The sequence below is a fragment of the Pristiophorus japonicus genome, chromosome X, assembly GCF_044704955.1.
Source record: "Pristiophorus japonicus isolate sPriJap1 chromosome X, sPriJap1.hap1, whole genome shotgun sequence".
NCBI classification, from domain to species: domain Eukaryota; kingdom Metazoa; phylum Chordata; class Chondrichthyes; family Pristiophoridae; genus Pristiophorus; species Pristiophorus japonicus.
In genome coordinates this window covers 4601668-4614893 of record NC_092010.1, presented here as the reverse complement: position 1 = coordinate 4614893, position 13226 = coordinate 4601668, and the positions used below count along the sequence as shown (strand labels likewise).

The 13226-nt window shown below is 49.5% G+C and overlaps 2 protein-coding genes across 5 annotated transcripts in view; both read right to left on the bottom strand.

Annotated features, from left to right (window-relative positions):
- Positions 1 to 6120, bottom strand: part of LOC139240785 (zinc finger protein 419-like) — a 70393-nt gene extending 64273 nt beyond the window's left edge. The window contains exon 1 of the mRNA XM_070869261.1: positions 6067 to 6120. The gene's annotated coding sequence lies outside the window, so the exon portion shown is untranslated. The remainder of the gene's footprint in view (positions 1 to 6066) is intronic.
- Positions 6121 to 9464: 3344 nt separating this feature from the next.
- Positions 9465 to 13226, bottom strand: part of LOC139240828 (sialic acid-binding Ig-like lectin 13) — a 45248-nt gene continuing 41486 nt past the window's right edge. For all 4 annotated transcript variants that reach the window (XM_070869315.1, XM_070869318.1, XM_070869317.1 and 1 more), the window contains one exon: positions 9465 to 12109. In XM_070869315.1, the coding sequence (XP_070725416.1) occupies positions 11996 to 12109 (114 nt within the window). In that variant the 3' untranslated portion in view covers positions 9465 to 11995. The remainder of the gene's footprint in view (positions 12110 to 13226) is intronic.

The following is a 13226-nucleotide window of genomic DNA, read 5'->3' as shown; positions in this document are numbered from 1 at the left end:
TAAAGCAGGGCATGCTACGCATCCAAGGACCCTCCCTTCAGTACCGCCTATCGCGCCTCCTGCTGGCCTACAGGTCCTGGCCGCACTCGCTCACGGGAACTCCTCATGAAACGCATGCTCAAGATGCAGCTGTCCCTCATTAACTCAGACCTGGCAGACATTGTTGAGGGCAAGCGCCAGTCCCAAACCGAGCTCCATGATCGAGGCTCAAGGGGGAGGTGTATAGAAATGGATGACCCAGTATTTGTTCTTTACCATGCTTCGGGACCCAAAGGACTTGAGGACACCGTAATTGGCAAAGAAGGAAACAGGGTCATGGTGGTCAGACTAAACAATGGGCAGATATGCCGCAAACACTTGGACTAAGTAAAGACAAGGTTCAGTGCAGACACGGAGGAACCGGAAGAAGAGCATGATGAGATAGCACCCACACCACTGCCAGCATATGAGCAACAAAGACAGCCCTCAGCATGCACAGTCCCGGCGGCCAGCCCGGACAGGCCGGAATCACCTCAAGTGACAGAGACGCGTGCTGAGGCTCAGCCACCAGAGCCACAACTGCGGCGCTCCACGAGAGAGCGTCGACCACCCGATAGACTTAACCTCTGAAACTAAACGATTTAAGGGGGGAGGTGATGTCATGCATTTCACCATCTTGCAATGACAATAGATGTAACTGCAACTCATGCACACTGTACCTGTACCCCTGAAATGCACACCCTGACCACAGGGGGTGAGCTTGCGGGAGACACTCCTCACCTGTGCTTCCAGGTATAAAAGGGGAGGTCCCACCCAGGGTCAGACTCTTTTTGGTCCTGGGAATAAAGTGAAGGTCACAGAGTGACCGTGTCTGATATATACATGCCTCGTGTGAGTTTGTAACAAGGTGCAGAGACAGTACACAGGGTAACAATTTCTGAAGTGTGTTCAGGAGAACTTTCTTGATCAGTATGTTTCGGGCCCGACGAGGAGGAGGCATTGCTGGATGTGGTTCTGGGGAATGAGGTCGGTCAAGTGGAGCAAGTATCAATGGGTGACTATTTAGGGAACAGTGATCATAGTATCATAAGGTGTAGATTAGCTATGGAAAAGAACAGGGAGCAATCTAGAGTAAAAATGTTTCACTGGGGGAAGGCCCATTTCAGTGGGATGAGAACGGATCTGGCCCGGGTAAACTGGACTCAAAGATTGTCAGGTAAAACTGTAGTGGGACAATGGGCTGCCTTTAAAGAGGGAATAGTTCAGGTACAGTCGAGGTACATTCCCATGAGGGTGAAAGGTCGGGTAACTAAAGTCAGGGCTCCCTGGATAACAAAACAGATAGAGGATATGATGGAGCAGGAAAAGAGTGCGTATGACAGATGTCAGGTTGTAAATATATCTGAGAATCAGGCTATGTATAAAAAGATCAGAGGAGAAGTGAAAAAGAAAATAAGAGGGGCGAAGAGAGAGTATGAGAAGAGAATGGCAGCCAACATAAAAGTTAATCCCAAATCTTCTCTAGGCATCTAAATAGTAAAAGGGTAGTAAGAGGAGGGGTGAGGCTGATTAAGGAGCAGAAAAGGAGGCTTATATATGGAAGCAGAGGGGATGGTGAGGTACTAAATGAGTACTTTGCATCTGTCTTCACCAAGGAAGAGGATGCTGCCATTGACACAGTGAAGGAGGAGGTAGTGGAGACACTTGATAGGATAAACATTGATAAAGAGTTATTAGAAAGTCTGGCGATATTTAAAGTTGATAAATCACCAGGAGCGGATGGGATGCTGAGGGAATTGAGGGTGGAAATCGCGGAGGTACTGACCATAATATTCCATTCCTCGATAGATTAACCTCCGTAGTGGGGAACCTTTTAGGAACAGTAATCAGGGATAAAATTAATAGTCACTTAGATAAGTGGGGATTAATTAAGGAAAGTCAGCACGGATTCGTTAAAAGGCAAATCGTGTTTAACCAACTTGATCGAGGTTTTTGATGAGGTAACAGAGAAGGTTGATGAGGGTAATGTGGTTGATGAGGTGTAGATTGATTTTCAAAAGGCGTTCGACAAAGTGCCACATAATAGGCTTGCCAGTAAAATTGAAGCCCATGGAATAAAAGGGACAGGGGCAGCATGGATACTAAATTGGCGAAATGACAGGAAACAGAGAGTAGTGGTGAACGGTTGTTTTTGGGACTGGAGGAAGGTATACAGTGGTGTTCCCCAGAGGTTGGTTCTAGGACCACTGCTTTTCATGCTATATCTTAATAACTTGAACGTGGGTGTACAGGGAACAATTTCACATTTTGCAGATGACACAAAACTTGGAAGTATAGTGAACAGTGAGGAGGATTGTGATAGACTTCAGGAAAACAGAGACAGGCTGGTGAAATGGACAAACACGTGGCAGGTGAAGTTTACTGCAGAAAAGTGTGAAGTGATGCATTTTGGTAGAAAGAATGAGGAGAGGACATATAAGCTAAATGGTACAATCCTAAAGGGGGTGCACAAACAGAGAGACACGGGGGTATATGTGCACAAATCGTTGAAGGTGGCAGAGCAGGTTGAGAAAACAGTTAAAAAGGATTACGGGATCCTGGGTTCATAGAAACATAGAAAATAGGTGCAGGAGTAGGCCATTCGGCCCTTCAAGCCTGCACCACCATTCAATATGATCATGGCTGGTCATGCAACTTCAGTACCCCATTCCTGCTTCCTCTCCATACTCCTTGATCCCTTTAGCCATAAGGGCCACATCCCTTTTGAATACATCTAATGAACTGGCCTCAACAACTTTCTGAGGTAGAGAATTCCACAGGTTCACAATTCTCTGAGTGAAGGAGTTTCTCCTCATCTCGGTCCTAAATGGCTTACTCTTTATCCTTAGACTGTGACCTCTGATTCGGGACTTCCCCAACATCGGGAACATTCTTCCTGCATCTAACCTGTCCAATCCCATCAGAACTTTATATTTCTATGAGATCCCCTCTCATTCTTCTAAATTCCAGTGAATATATGCCTAGTCGATCCAGTCTTTCTTCATATGACAGTCCTGCCATCCCGGGTATCAGTCTGGTGAACCTTCTCTGCACTCCCTCAATAGCAAGAATGTCCTTCCTCAGATTAGGAGACCAAAACTGTACATAATATTCAAGGTGTGGCCTCACCAAGGCCCTGTACAACTGCAATAAGACCTCTCTGCTCCTATACTCAAATCTTTTGGCTATGAAGGCCAACATGCCATTTGCCTTCTTCACCGCCTGCTGTACCTGCATGCCAACTTTCAATGACTGATGTACCGTGACACCCAGGTCTCGTTGCATCACCCCTTTTCCTAATCTGTCACCATTCAGATAATATTCTGCCTTCCTGTTTTTGCCACCAAAGTGGATAACCTCACATATATCTACATTATACTGCATCTGACATGCATTTGCCCACTCACCTAACCTGTCCAAGTCACCCTGCAGCCTCTTAGCATCCTCTTCACAGCTCACACTGCCACCCAGCTTAGTGTCATCTGCAAACTTGAAGATATTACATTCAATTCCTGTGTCTAAATCATTGATGTATATTGTAAATAGCTGGGGTCCCAGCACTGAACCTTGCGGTACTCCATTAGTCACTGCCTGCCATTCTGAAAAGGACCCATTTATCTCTTTGCTTCCTGTCTGTCAACCGGTTCTCTATCCACGTCAATACATTACTCCCAATACCATGTGCTTTAATTTCGCACACTAATCTCTTGTGTGGGACCTTGTCAAAAGCCTTTTGAAAGTTCAAATACACCACATCCACTGGTTCTCCCTTGTCCACTCTACTAGTTACATCCTCATAAAATTCTACAAGATTTGTCAAGCATGATTTCCCTTTCATAAATCCATGCTGACTTGGACCAATCCTGTCACTGCTTTCCAAATGCGGTGCTGTTACATCTTTAATAATTGATTCCAACATTTTCCCCACTGTCAGGCTAACCGGTCTATAATTACCTCTTTTCCCTCTCCCTCCATTCTTCAAAAGAAGGGTTACATTGGCTACCCTCCAATCCATAGGAACTGATCCAGAGTCTGTAGAATGTTGGAAAATGACCACCAATGCATCCACTATTTCTCGGGCCACTTCCTTAAGTACTCTGGGATGCAGACCATCAGGCCCTGGGGATTTATCGGCCTTCAATCCCATCAATTTCCCTGACACATTTTCCTGACTAATAAGGATTTCCTTCAGTTCCTCCTTCTTGCTCGACCCTCGGTCCCCTAGTATTTCCGGAAGGTTATTTGTGTCTTCCTTAGTGAAGACAGAACCAAAGTATTTGTTCAATTGGTCTGCCATTTCTTTGTTCCGCATTATAAATTCATCTGATTCTGACTGCAAGGGACCTACATTTGTCTTCACTAATCTTTTTCTCTTCACATATCTACAGAAGCTTCTAAATAGAGGAATGCAGTACAAATCTGAGTAAATTATGATGAATCTGTATAAAACACTGGTTCAGCCCCAACTGGAGTATTGTGTCCAATTCTGGGCACCACACTTTAGGAAGGATGTGAAGGCCTTAGAGAAGCAGCAGTAAAAATTTACGAGAATGATTCCAGGAATGAGGGACTTCAGTTAAGTTGATAAACTGGAGAAGCTGGGGTTGTTCTCCTTGGAGCAGAGAAGTTTGATAGGATATTTGATGGAGGTGTTCAAAATTATGAGGGGTCTGGAGGGGGTAGAAAGAAACTGTTTCCATTGTCAGAAGGGTCGAGAACTGGAGGACACAGATTTAGGCCATTGGCAAAAGAACCAAAGGCAACATAAGAAAAAATGTTTTTACGCAGCTGGTGTTTAGGATGTGAAATGCAGTGTCTGAGAGGGTGGTGGAAGCAGACTCAATTTTATCGTTCAAAAGGGAGTTGGATAAGTATCTGAAGGAAAAAAAATTGTAGGGCTTCAGGGAAAGGGCAGAGTAGTGGGACTAGCTGAGATCGGCACGGGCTCGACCGGCCTAATGGCCTTCTGCTGTGCTGTAACCATTCCATGATTCTATGATTCTACGATAATATGATGGTCAATAAAGACCCAGTTAGAGCTGACCTTGTGGATCAGGGAATGGGGAAGGGGAATATGGGGAGGGGGGGGGGGGAAATTGGCCCTTTTTCAAAGGTCCCGTGGAGTTAGCGGAGGCGCTGGAACGGCAGCGCCGTGACCCATGAGTCGCAGCCCGGGCAGCTGCACAACCAGCGATGACATCATCACCATGCATGGTGACCCCTCAGTGCTGCGCGCCGACCCCTTCCCGCCCCACGGGGGAAATTGCCCATGGACCACGAGGCTGACGCGAGCGGGTGTCAACGGCAGTTCGAGGGTCGCGAACCTGGCCAACATCTGCTCGCGGGGTGGAAGTTAAAGGGGAGGTCGCCTGCGCCCTCTGCCGACTCTCGGGTTGGCTCATTTACCTGTATTTTCGCGGGGTCCGGGCCGCCAGCGTGCAGCCCCAGGTACTGTGGTTTGGGTGCTGGGCTACAGCCCACTGTCACATGCTGCCCTGGTGGCTCAGTGGAGGCCATCAGATGCCTTGCAGATTGCGCAGCAGCCCTCCACTTTAAGCGAAGGGGAGAGGCGTTGAAACATGTCAGCGCTACTCGGAGCGTCCGCGCGGCGCTGAACAACTCGCCCTGTTAGCGTCGCTGGAACCTCCCCGAAAGGAAATGGGCGCACGAGACTGCGCTCGGCTTCCTTTGAGAGGCGGTAAGCCCAATTCAGCGTGGGCACCGGAGCGACTGGAGTGCATCGTCACAACCAGGAACGTCAATTTAATTTGACTTATTGAGCTTCCTGGACTGGTTTGTGTCAATTTACAGGTTTATTGGTGGACAGAATGGGCCATTGACGGTATCTGAGAAAGGAAGCCCAATTCAGCAGCTGGGGCGGGACCTCCGCGCCGGGGGCACAAAGTCCCGGGCCCGGCAGGTTACTGGGGCACGGGACAGTTTCCCCCCTCAGTGTTGAAGCTGGATTGTGCTTTGGTCAGTTCTGTGATGGAACGACGCGACTGCTGCCAACGAACCGGAAGCCGCGCAGATGCATTCTGCACATACCCGATTGGACACTGGCCTCGCGGCCTGAGCGCCACGTGTTGGTGCGTCATCCTCTCCCCCTCTCCCTGCAGCGTCCGCACCATTGCCCCGCGAGGCGAAGCAGGCTCGGGGTTCCCCGGACACAATCAGGCCGGGAGTGCAGCCGCTGGAGCTCCGGAGAGCCCCGCACCGACACACTGAGCAGCAGCTGTCACTCAGCGGTCCCGCCCCGCCCACTGTCACCCCGCCCCCTCCAACGGTCGCTGATCCACGTGGGGCAGGAGGCAGAGTGGGCGGGGTGGGCCCGCTGAGTGACAGCGCTCCCCGGCCCCTGATTGGCCGGCTGCCTCCCGGGCCCGCGACCGCCGCGAGCACAAACCGTTGAGGGAAAAGATTTGGTTCAAAATTGGAGAGCGGGCTGGGAGGTGAAAGGTCAGACTCAATGGCCAACTTCAGAAAGCTCAGTCTATTGGGGGCAAATCACACTCAGGAAGCCCAGAGAAGGAGCAGTTGAGGGGGAAATGTTTAATGAGATGGAGAAGCAGTTGGATTTACCCTAATGGAGTTACTTAGAGGAAGAATGAGTTTATTGGCTGGGATTGAGGCTACCTAGAGGAGGGTGACAGGACAAGGAGGACAACAAGTCTTTCTCTTCTGTGCCCAGCGCCACATCCTTCGACAAAACTTCCCAAACCCTCCACCTCCAGCCCCCCTCCTCGAAGGACAAGGGCAGCAGGCTCACGGGAACACCATCGCCTCCAAGTTCCCCCTCCGAGTCTCCCACACACCATCCCCGACTTGGAGATATATCGGCCGTTCCATCATCGTCGCCGGGTCAAAATCCCACAACTCCCGACCTAACGTCACGGCGGGAGCACCTTCACCGCACGGGACGGTGGTGGTTCAAGAAGAAGGCAGCCCACCATCACCTTCTCAAGGGGCAACGAGGGAATGGCCAATAAATGCCAACCTCACCAGCGACATCTTGAGAATTATTATTTTAAAAATGAGGGAACCCATTCCTTCCAGTGCTTTTACACCCAGTAGATTGTGCTGTATAAGGAAGCCTCTTTTTACATGGACTTGTCCTCAGCCTGACGAATAATGCCCGACCAGGAGGATCCGGCTAGATACGATGGATAGTGGGTTGATAGTCCGCTCCCATCGGGCACCAGGCTCTCGCTGGATGTCCACCCAATATTCAGAGACCGGAATTCTCGCCTCCGCTCACCAGGATAGAGAAAACAAGTAGGGATCGTAAAAAAGAGATAAAGAGAGAGTGTGTGGTGAAAAAGCCACAGCCATGAGGAGGTTCAATGTGTCTCAGATACTGGGACACGTCCAGCAGCAACCAATGAGGGTTCACTATGTCCTGGACACTGAAGTAAACTCAGTCGCAACGATGAGGAAGGTCCAGTTGATCCTGGAGTAATCAAAAGTAGTGTGTCTTGGGGGCAGACGAACAGTCAAAACATCTCCCAAATCACAGCAACATGAGAGATCCCCAACCAACAGTCCAATGTATCTCGGAAAGGTAAACTCCATTTTCAGTTCCCCCATCACATAAAAAAGTCTTGTGCATCTCTCACACCAATTTACAGGGGCAGGGAGGTGTTGCTACAGTTGTACAGGGCATTGGTGAGGCCACACCTGGAGTATTGTGTACAGTTTTGGTCTCCTAACCTGAGGAAGGACATTCTTGCTATTGAGGGAGTGCAGCGAAGGTTCACCAGACTGATTCCCGGGATGGCGGGACTGACCTATCAAGAAAGACTGGATCAACTGGGCTTGTATTCACTGGAGTTCAGAAGAATGAGAGGGGACCTCATAGAAACGTTTAAAATTCTGACGGGGTTAGACAGGTTAGATGCAGGAAGAATGTTCCCAATGTTGGGGAAGTCCAGAACCAGAGGTCACAGTCTAAGGATAAGGGGTAAGCCATTTAGGACCGAGATGCGGAGGAACTTCTTCACCCAGAGAGTGGTGAACCTGTGGAATTCTCTACCACAGAAAGTTGTTGAGGCCAATTCACTAAATATATTCAAAAAGGAGTTAGATGAGGTCCTTACTACTAGGGGGATCAAGGGGTATGGCGAGAAAGCAGGAATGGGGTACTGAAGTTGAATGTTCAGCCATGAACTCATTGAATGGCGGTGCAGGCTAGAAGGGCCGAATGGCCGACTCCTGCACCTATTTTCTATGTTTCTATGTTACACAGCAAGGTCCCACAAACAGCCCCGAGATAAATCACCAGTTAATCAGTTTTGGATGTTGGTTGAAGGATTAATATCGTTCCCAGGCCATCGGGGAGATTTCCCCAGCTCTCTTCGAAATAATGGCCATGGGATCTTTTACGTCCACCCGAAAGGGCAGATGGGGCCTCAGTTTAATGTCTCATCTGAAAGATGGCCTCTCCGACAGTGCGGTGCTCCCTCAGTACTGTCCCTCTGACAGTGCGATGCTCCCTCAGTACTGCCCCTCCGACAGTGCAGTGCTCCCTCAGTACTGCCCCTCCGACAGTGCAGTGCTCCCTCAGTACTGTCCCTCTGACAGTGCGATGCTCCCTCAGTACTGCCCCTCCGACAGTGCGGCACTCCCTCAGTACTGCCCCTCCGACAGTGGAGCATTCTCTCAGTACTGTTCCTCCGACAGTGCGGCACTCCCTCAGTACTGCCCCTCCGACAGTGCAGCACTCCCTCAGTACTGTCCCTCTGACAGTGTGATGCTCCCTCAGTACTGCCCCTCCGACAGTGCAGCACTCCCTCAGTACTGCCCCTCCGACAGTGGAGCATTCTCTCAGTACTGTCCCTCCAACAGTGCAGAACTCCCTCAGTACTTGCCCTCCCAACACTGCAGCACTCCCTCAGTACTGCCCCTCCGACAGTGCAGTGCTCCCACAGTACTGTCCCTCCGACAGTGCAACGCTCCCTCATTACTGCCCCTCCGACAGTGCAGTGCTCCCACAGTACTGCCCTTCCGACAGTGCAGCGCTCTCTCAGTACTGCCCCTCTGACAGTGCGACACTCCCTCAGTACTGCCCCTCCGACACTGCGACACTCCCTCAGTGCTGCACCCTGACAGTGCGACGCTTCCTCATTACTGCCCCTTTGACAGTGCTGTACTCACTCAGTACTGCCCCTCCGACAGTGCAGTGCTCCCACAGTACTGCCCCTCCGACAGTGCGGTGTTCACTCTGTACTGCACTGGAGTGTCAGCCGAGACGAATCACGTGGGCCTGATGGCTTCCATCTCAGACTATTTCGAGAAGCAGATGAGGAAATTGTAAATTCGCTCGACACAATCTCGACAAACTCTCTTCAGCCTGGACTGGAAAATTACAAATCTCGCTCCATTCGGGCAGGAGAGATAAATAAAATAATAAATATAAGTACAGTAAATAGATGTTTTTTAAAGGCAGTTAATTTTTAATGTTAAAAAGACGCTAAAAATGAGACCCTGAGCAGGAGGATTCAACTCATCCCAAGGGGGCACCAAATGCCAAAGTCAGGCACCCCATCTCAACTATAGGCTCATGTATTAAGTTGACATAAGAACATAAGAAACAGGAGCAGGAGTCGGCCATTTGTCCCTTCGAGCCTGCTCCGCGATTCAATAAGATATGGCTGATCTGATCTTGACCTCATCTCCACCTCTCTGCCCGTGCTCCATAACCCTTGACTCCCCTATCATTCAAAAATCTGTCTATCTCCAGCAAGGTGTGCAAGCATCTCTGACTGAGAAGGTCCCTCTCTTCCCGAGAGTGAGCACTGGGAAAACTGAGTGCTGGTCCACAGGTGCAGCCACGCACAGTGCCGACCCAGGCAGCCAGCGTGAATGTGTCGGTGGACAAACGGGCTGTTGGACCGTGGGGTGCAGCACCCGCAAACCCAATTATGTCCGCACTCAGCCCCGTGCTTAACAGAGGGAGTCACCCGTTACAGATTGAGGGTGGGAGCATTCCTTATTTTCCCGATCCTTGACCGAAGCACCTGGTTGGGATCTGTTACCCGAACACAGACCAGAACCAGGATCTGGGACCTTGGCCTCTGTATTCTGTGTCACACCACATGGTTCCAGCCATCCTCTGAGCCATCAGGTCGGATGCTAATTGTCCTTTCAAAGACGGAAGTACGAAAATAGCTGTTTGTGTCACTGCAGTTCATTCTGTAATCATCCATCTATGATATATTAAATATATTACATCTGCAAGCAACTTTTCCCATCATAAATTCCTCCATCCACATTGACAATGTGAACAGCCCACGTAAACATGTCACACTGTAATTATACTCTGCCACCAGTGGTGGTGCTGTAGAGCCTGTTTCACATCTCCCAGTTCTTCGGTCTGTACTGCAGAGAATCTCCCAATGCTCCAACCAACTCTCTACTTCCGGGCTGAACACAAGAACTTAAGAATTAGATGCAGGAGTAGCCCATTCAGCCCCTTGAGTTCCACCATTCAATAAGATCATGGCTGACCTTCGACCTCAACTCCACATTCCCATTCTATCCATTGATTCCCCGAGAGTCCATAAATCTATCGATCTCAGCCTTGTATATACTCAATGACTGAGCACCCACAGCACTCTGGGGCAGAGAATTCCAAAGATTCATCATCCTCTGACTAATGAAATTCCTCTTCAGTCTTAAATGGCCGACCCCTTATCCTGAGACTATGCCCCTGGTTCCAGACTCTCCAGCCCGGGGGAACAGCCTCTCACCATCCACCCGGTCAATCTCCCTCAGAATCTTAGATGTTTCAATGAGATTACCTTCCATTCTTCTAAATTCCAGAGAGGAGATCACCCTACTCAATTTCTCCGCACAGGAGAACCCTCACATCCCAGGGATCAATCTAGTTGCTGTTAGTTTTACGATTTAACAATGAATGATAATATAAAATCAAAGCCTTAACAGAAACTAAGCGGAAGAATGCACGAGTGTAAAATGGCGAGTAAATTATAGCGATCTGCCCTGCTCCCGTTACCCTCTAACCCTGGTTCCCCCTGAAGTCGACTCTTGGGTAAGGACCATTCTGTAAACATTCACAGATAGAAACGTGAATAACAAAATGAAAAATGCCTCAGCAACCGGAGGCGCAAAGGACCCGAATTTCTCCGCCTTATCATCACAATGGGGGGAAGGATGCTCCAACAGTGAAAGAAAGAAAGACTTGCATTTCTACAGCGCCTTTTATGACCACCGGACGTCTCAAAGCGCTTTGCAGCCAATTAAGTAACTTTGGAGTGTAGTCACTGTTGTAATATGGGAAACATAGCAGCCAATTTACGCACAGCAAGCTCCCACAAACAGCAATGTGATAATGGCCCAGATAATCTGTTTTTGTTATTGTCATCAATGTCGACCATGCATACTAACTGTATAGTCACATAAGGTGTGCCACCAGAGGGCACTGCGGTGGGAGACTTGAGGGTCACTTGCTCAGGTGTGCAGGGCCCAGTATAAAAGGCTGCCCACCATGCTTGTGCCTCACTCTGGAGTTACACTAAATGGGACTAAGGTCACAACAGCTCAAGTACAATACTAGACCTCATGGAGTTATTCATAAGAGTATTAAGGACATAACAGTTATGACGATTGAGGGATAAATATTGGCCCCGGGACATCGGGGATAACTCCCCTGCTCTGCTTCGAAATAGTGGCCGTGGGATTGTTTATGTCCACCTGAGAGGGCAGATCTGAATGAGAAGACTGTAGAGAGCCAATCCTGAAGGAGGGATCACACAATTGAACCCCGTGGGAATGATCTGTGCTATACCAGCACTCAACGCTGTGAGGTAACCTCAGCTCGAAGAAACTGCAGCAGATTATGTCGAGGATAAGATTTTCTGGGGAAGCGGGGGTGAAGTCCTGTGGGAGGTGAAGTGGAGTTTCCAATGATTCCCTCCTGTGCTGTCCCCGGAGTGCGTGCATCTCATTTTTGCTGCGATTATACATTGGCGTACACGGAACTCTCGTCGAACTTGCAATTTTCGTAAAGATTATGATCTTGGTATTGATTGGTGCGGCGGTTAGATTTGATTTCCTGGCCCTCCTCTTTCTTCTGTATCAGAAAAGGAAATGAGCAGGGTGACAATCACACGATCTGCATTTGGTACCTTGGAGTCCAATTAGAATATTCCAGCCGCAATTGGTGTCACTGATTGTTGACACTGAACAGTGTTGGCTTTGGTTATTGATACTGAACGATGTTGGATCATAGGAACAGGAGGAGGTCATTCAACCTCTCGAGTCTGTTACCGTAGGAACAGGAGGAGGCCATTCAGCCCCTCGAGCCTGTTACACAGGAACAGGAGGAGGCCATTCAGCCCCTCGAGCCTGTTACACAGGAACAGGATGAGGCCATTCAGCCCCTCGAGTCTGTTACACAGGAACAGGAGGAGGCCGTTCAGCCCCTCGAGCCTGTTACACAGGAACAGGAGGAGGCCATTCAGCCCCTCGAGCCTGTTACACAGGAACAGGAGGAGGCCATTCAGCCCCTCGAGCCTGTTACATAGGAACAGCAGGAGGCCGTTCAGCCCCTCGAGCCTGTTACACAGGAAAAGGAGGAGGCCATTCAGCCCCTCGAGCCGGTTACACAGGAACAGGAGGAGGGCCATTCAGCCCATCAATTGGACTTGGCTGATCTGTATCTTAACACTATCTGCCCGCCTTGGTTACGTAACCCTCAATACCCTTACCCAACAAAAATCGATCCATCTCAGTTTTGAAATTTTCAGTGGACCCCCGGCTTTTTGTGGGGGAGAGTCCCAGATTCCCACTCCCCTTTGTGTGAAGAAATGCTTCCTGACATCACCCCTGAATGGCCTGGCTCTAATTTTAAGGTTCTGCCCCCTTGTTCTGGACTGCCCCCTCCAGAAGAAATAGTTTCTCCATATCTACCCTATCGAATCCTTTAATCATTTTGAACACCTCGATTAGATCACCCCTTGATCTTCTAAACTCGAGGGAATACAATCCCAGTCTGTGTAACCTGTCCTCGTTATTTAACCCCTTTCAGCCCCGGGTATCATTCTGGTGAATCTGTGCCACCCAGCCTTGGTGGCCGATATCTCCTTCCTGAGGTGTGGGGGCCAGAACTGACGCAGTTACTCCGGATGGGGTCTAAGCAGAGCTTTACATAATTGTGACACAACCGCGAGCCCTTTGTATTCCAGCCC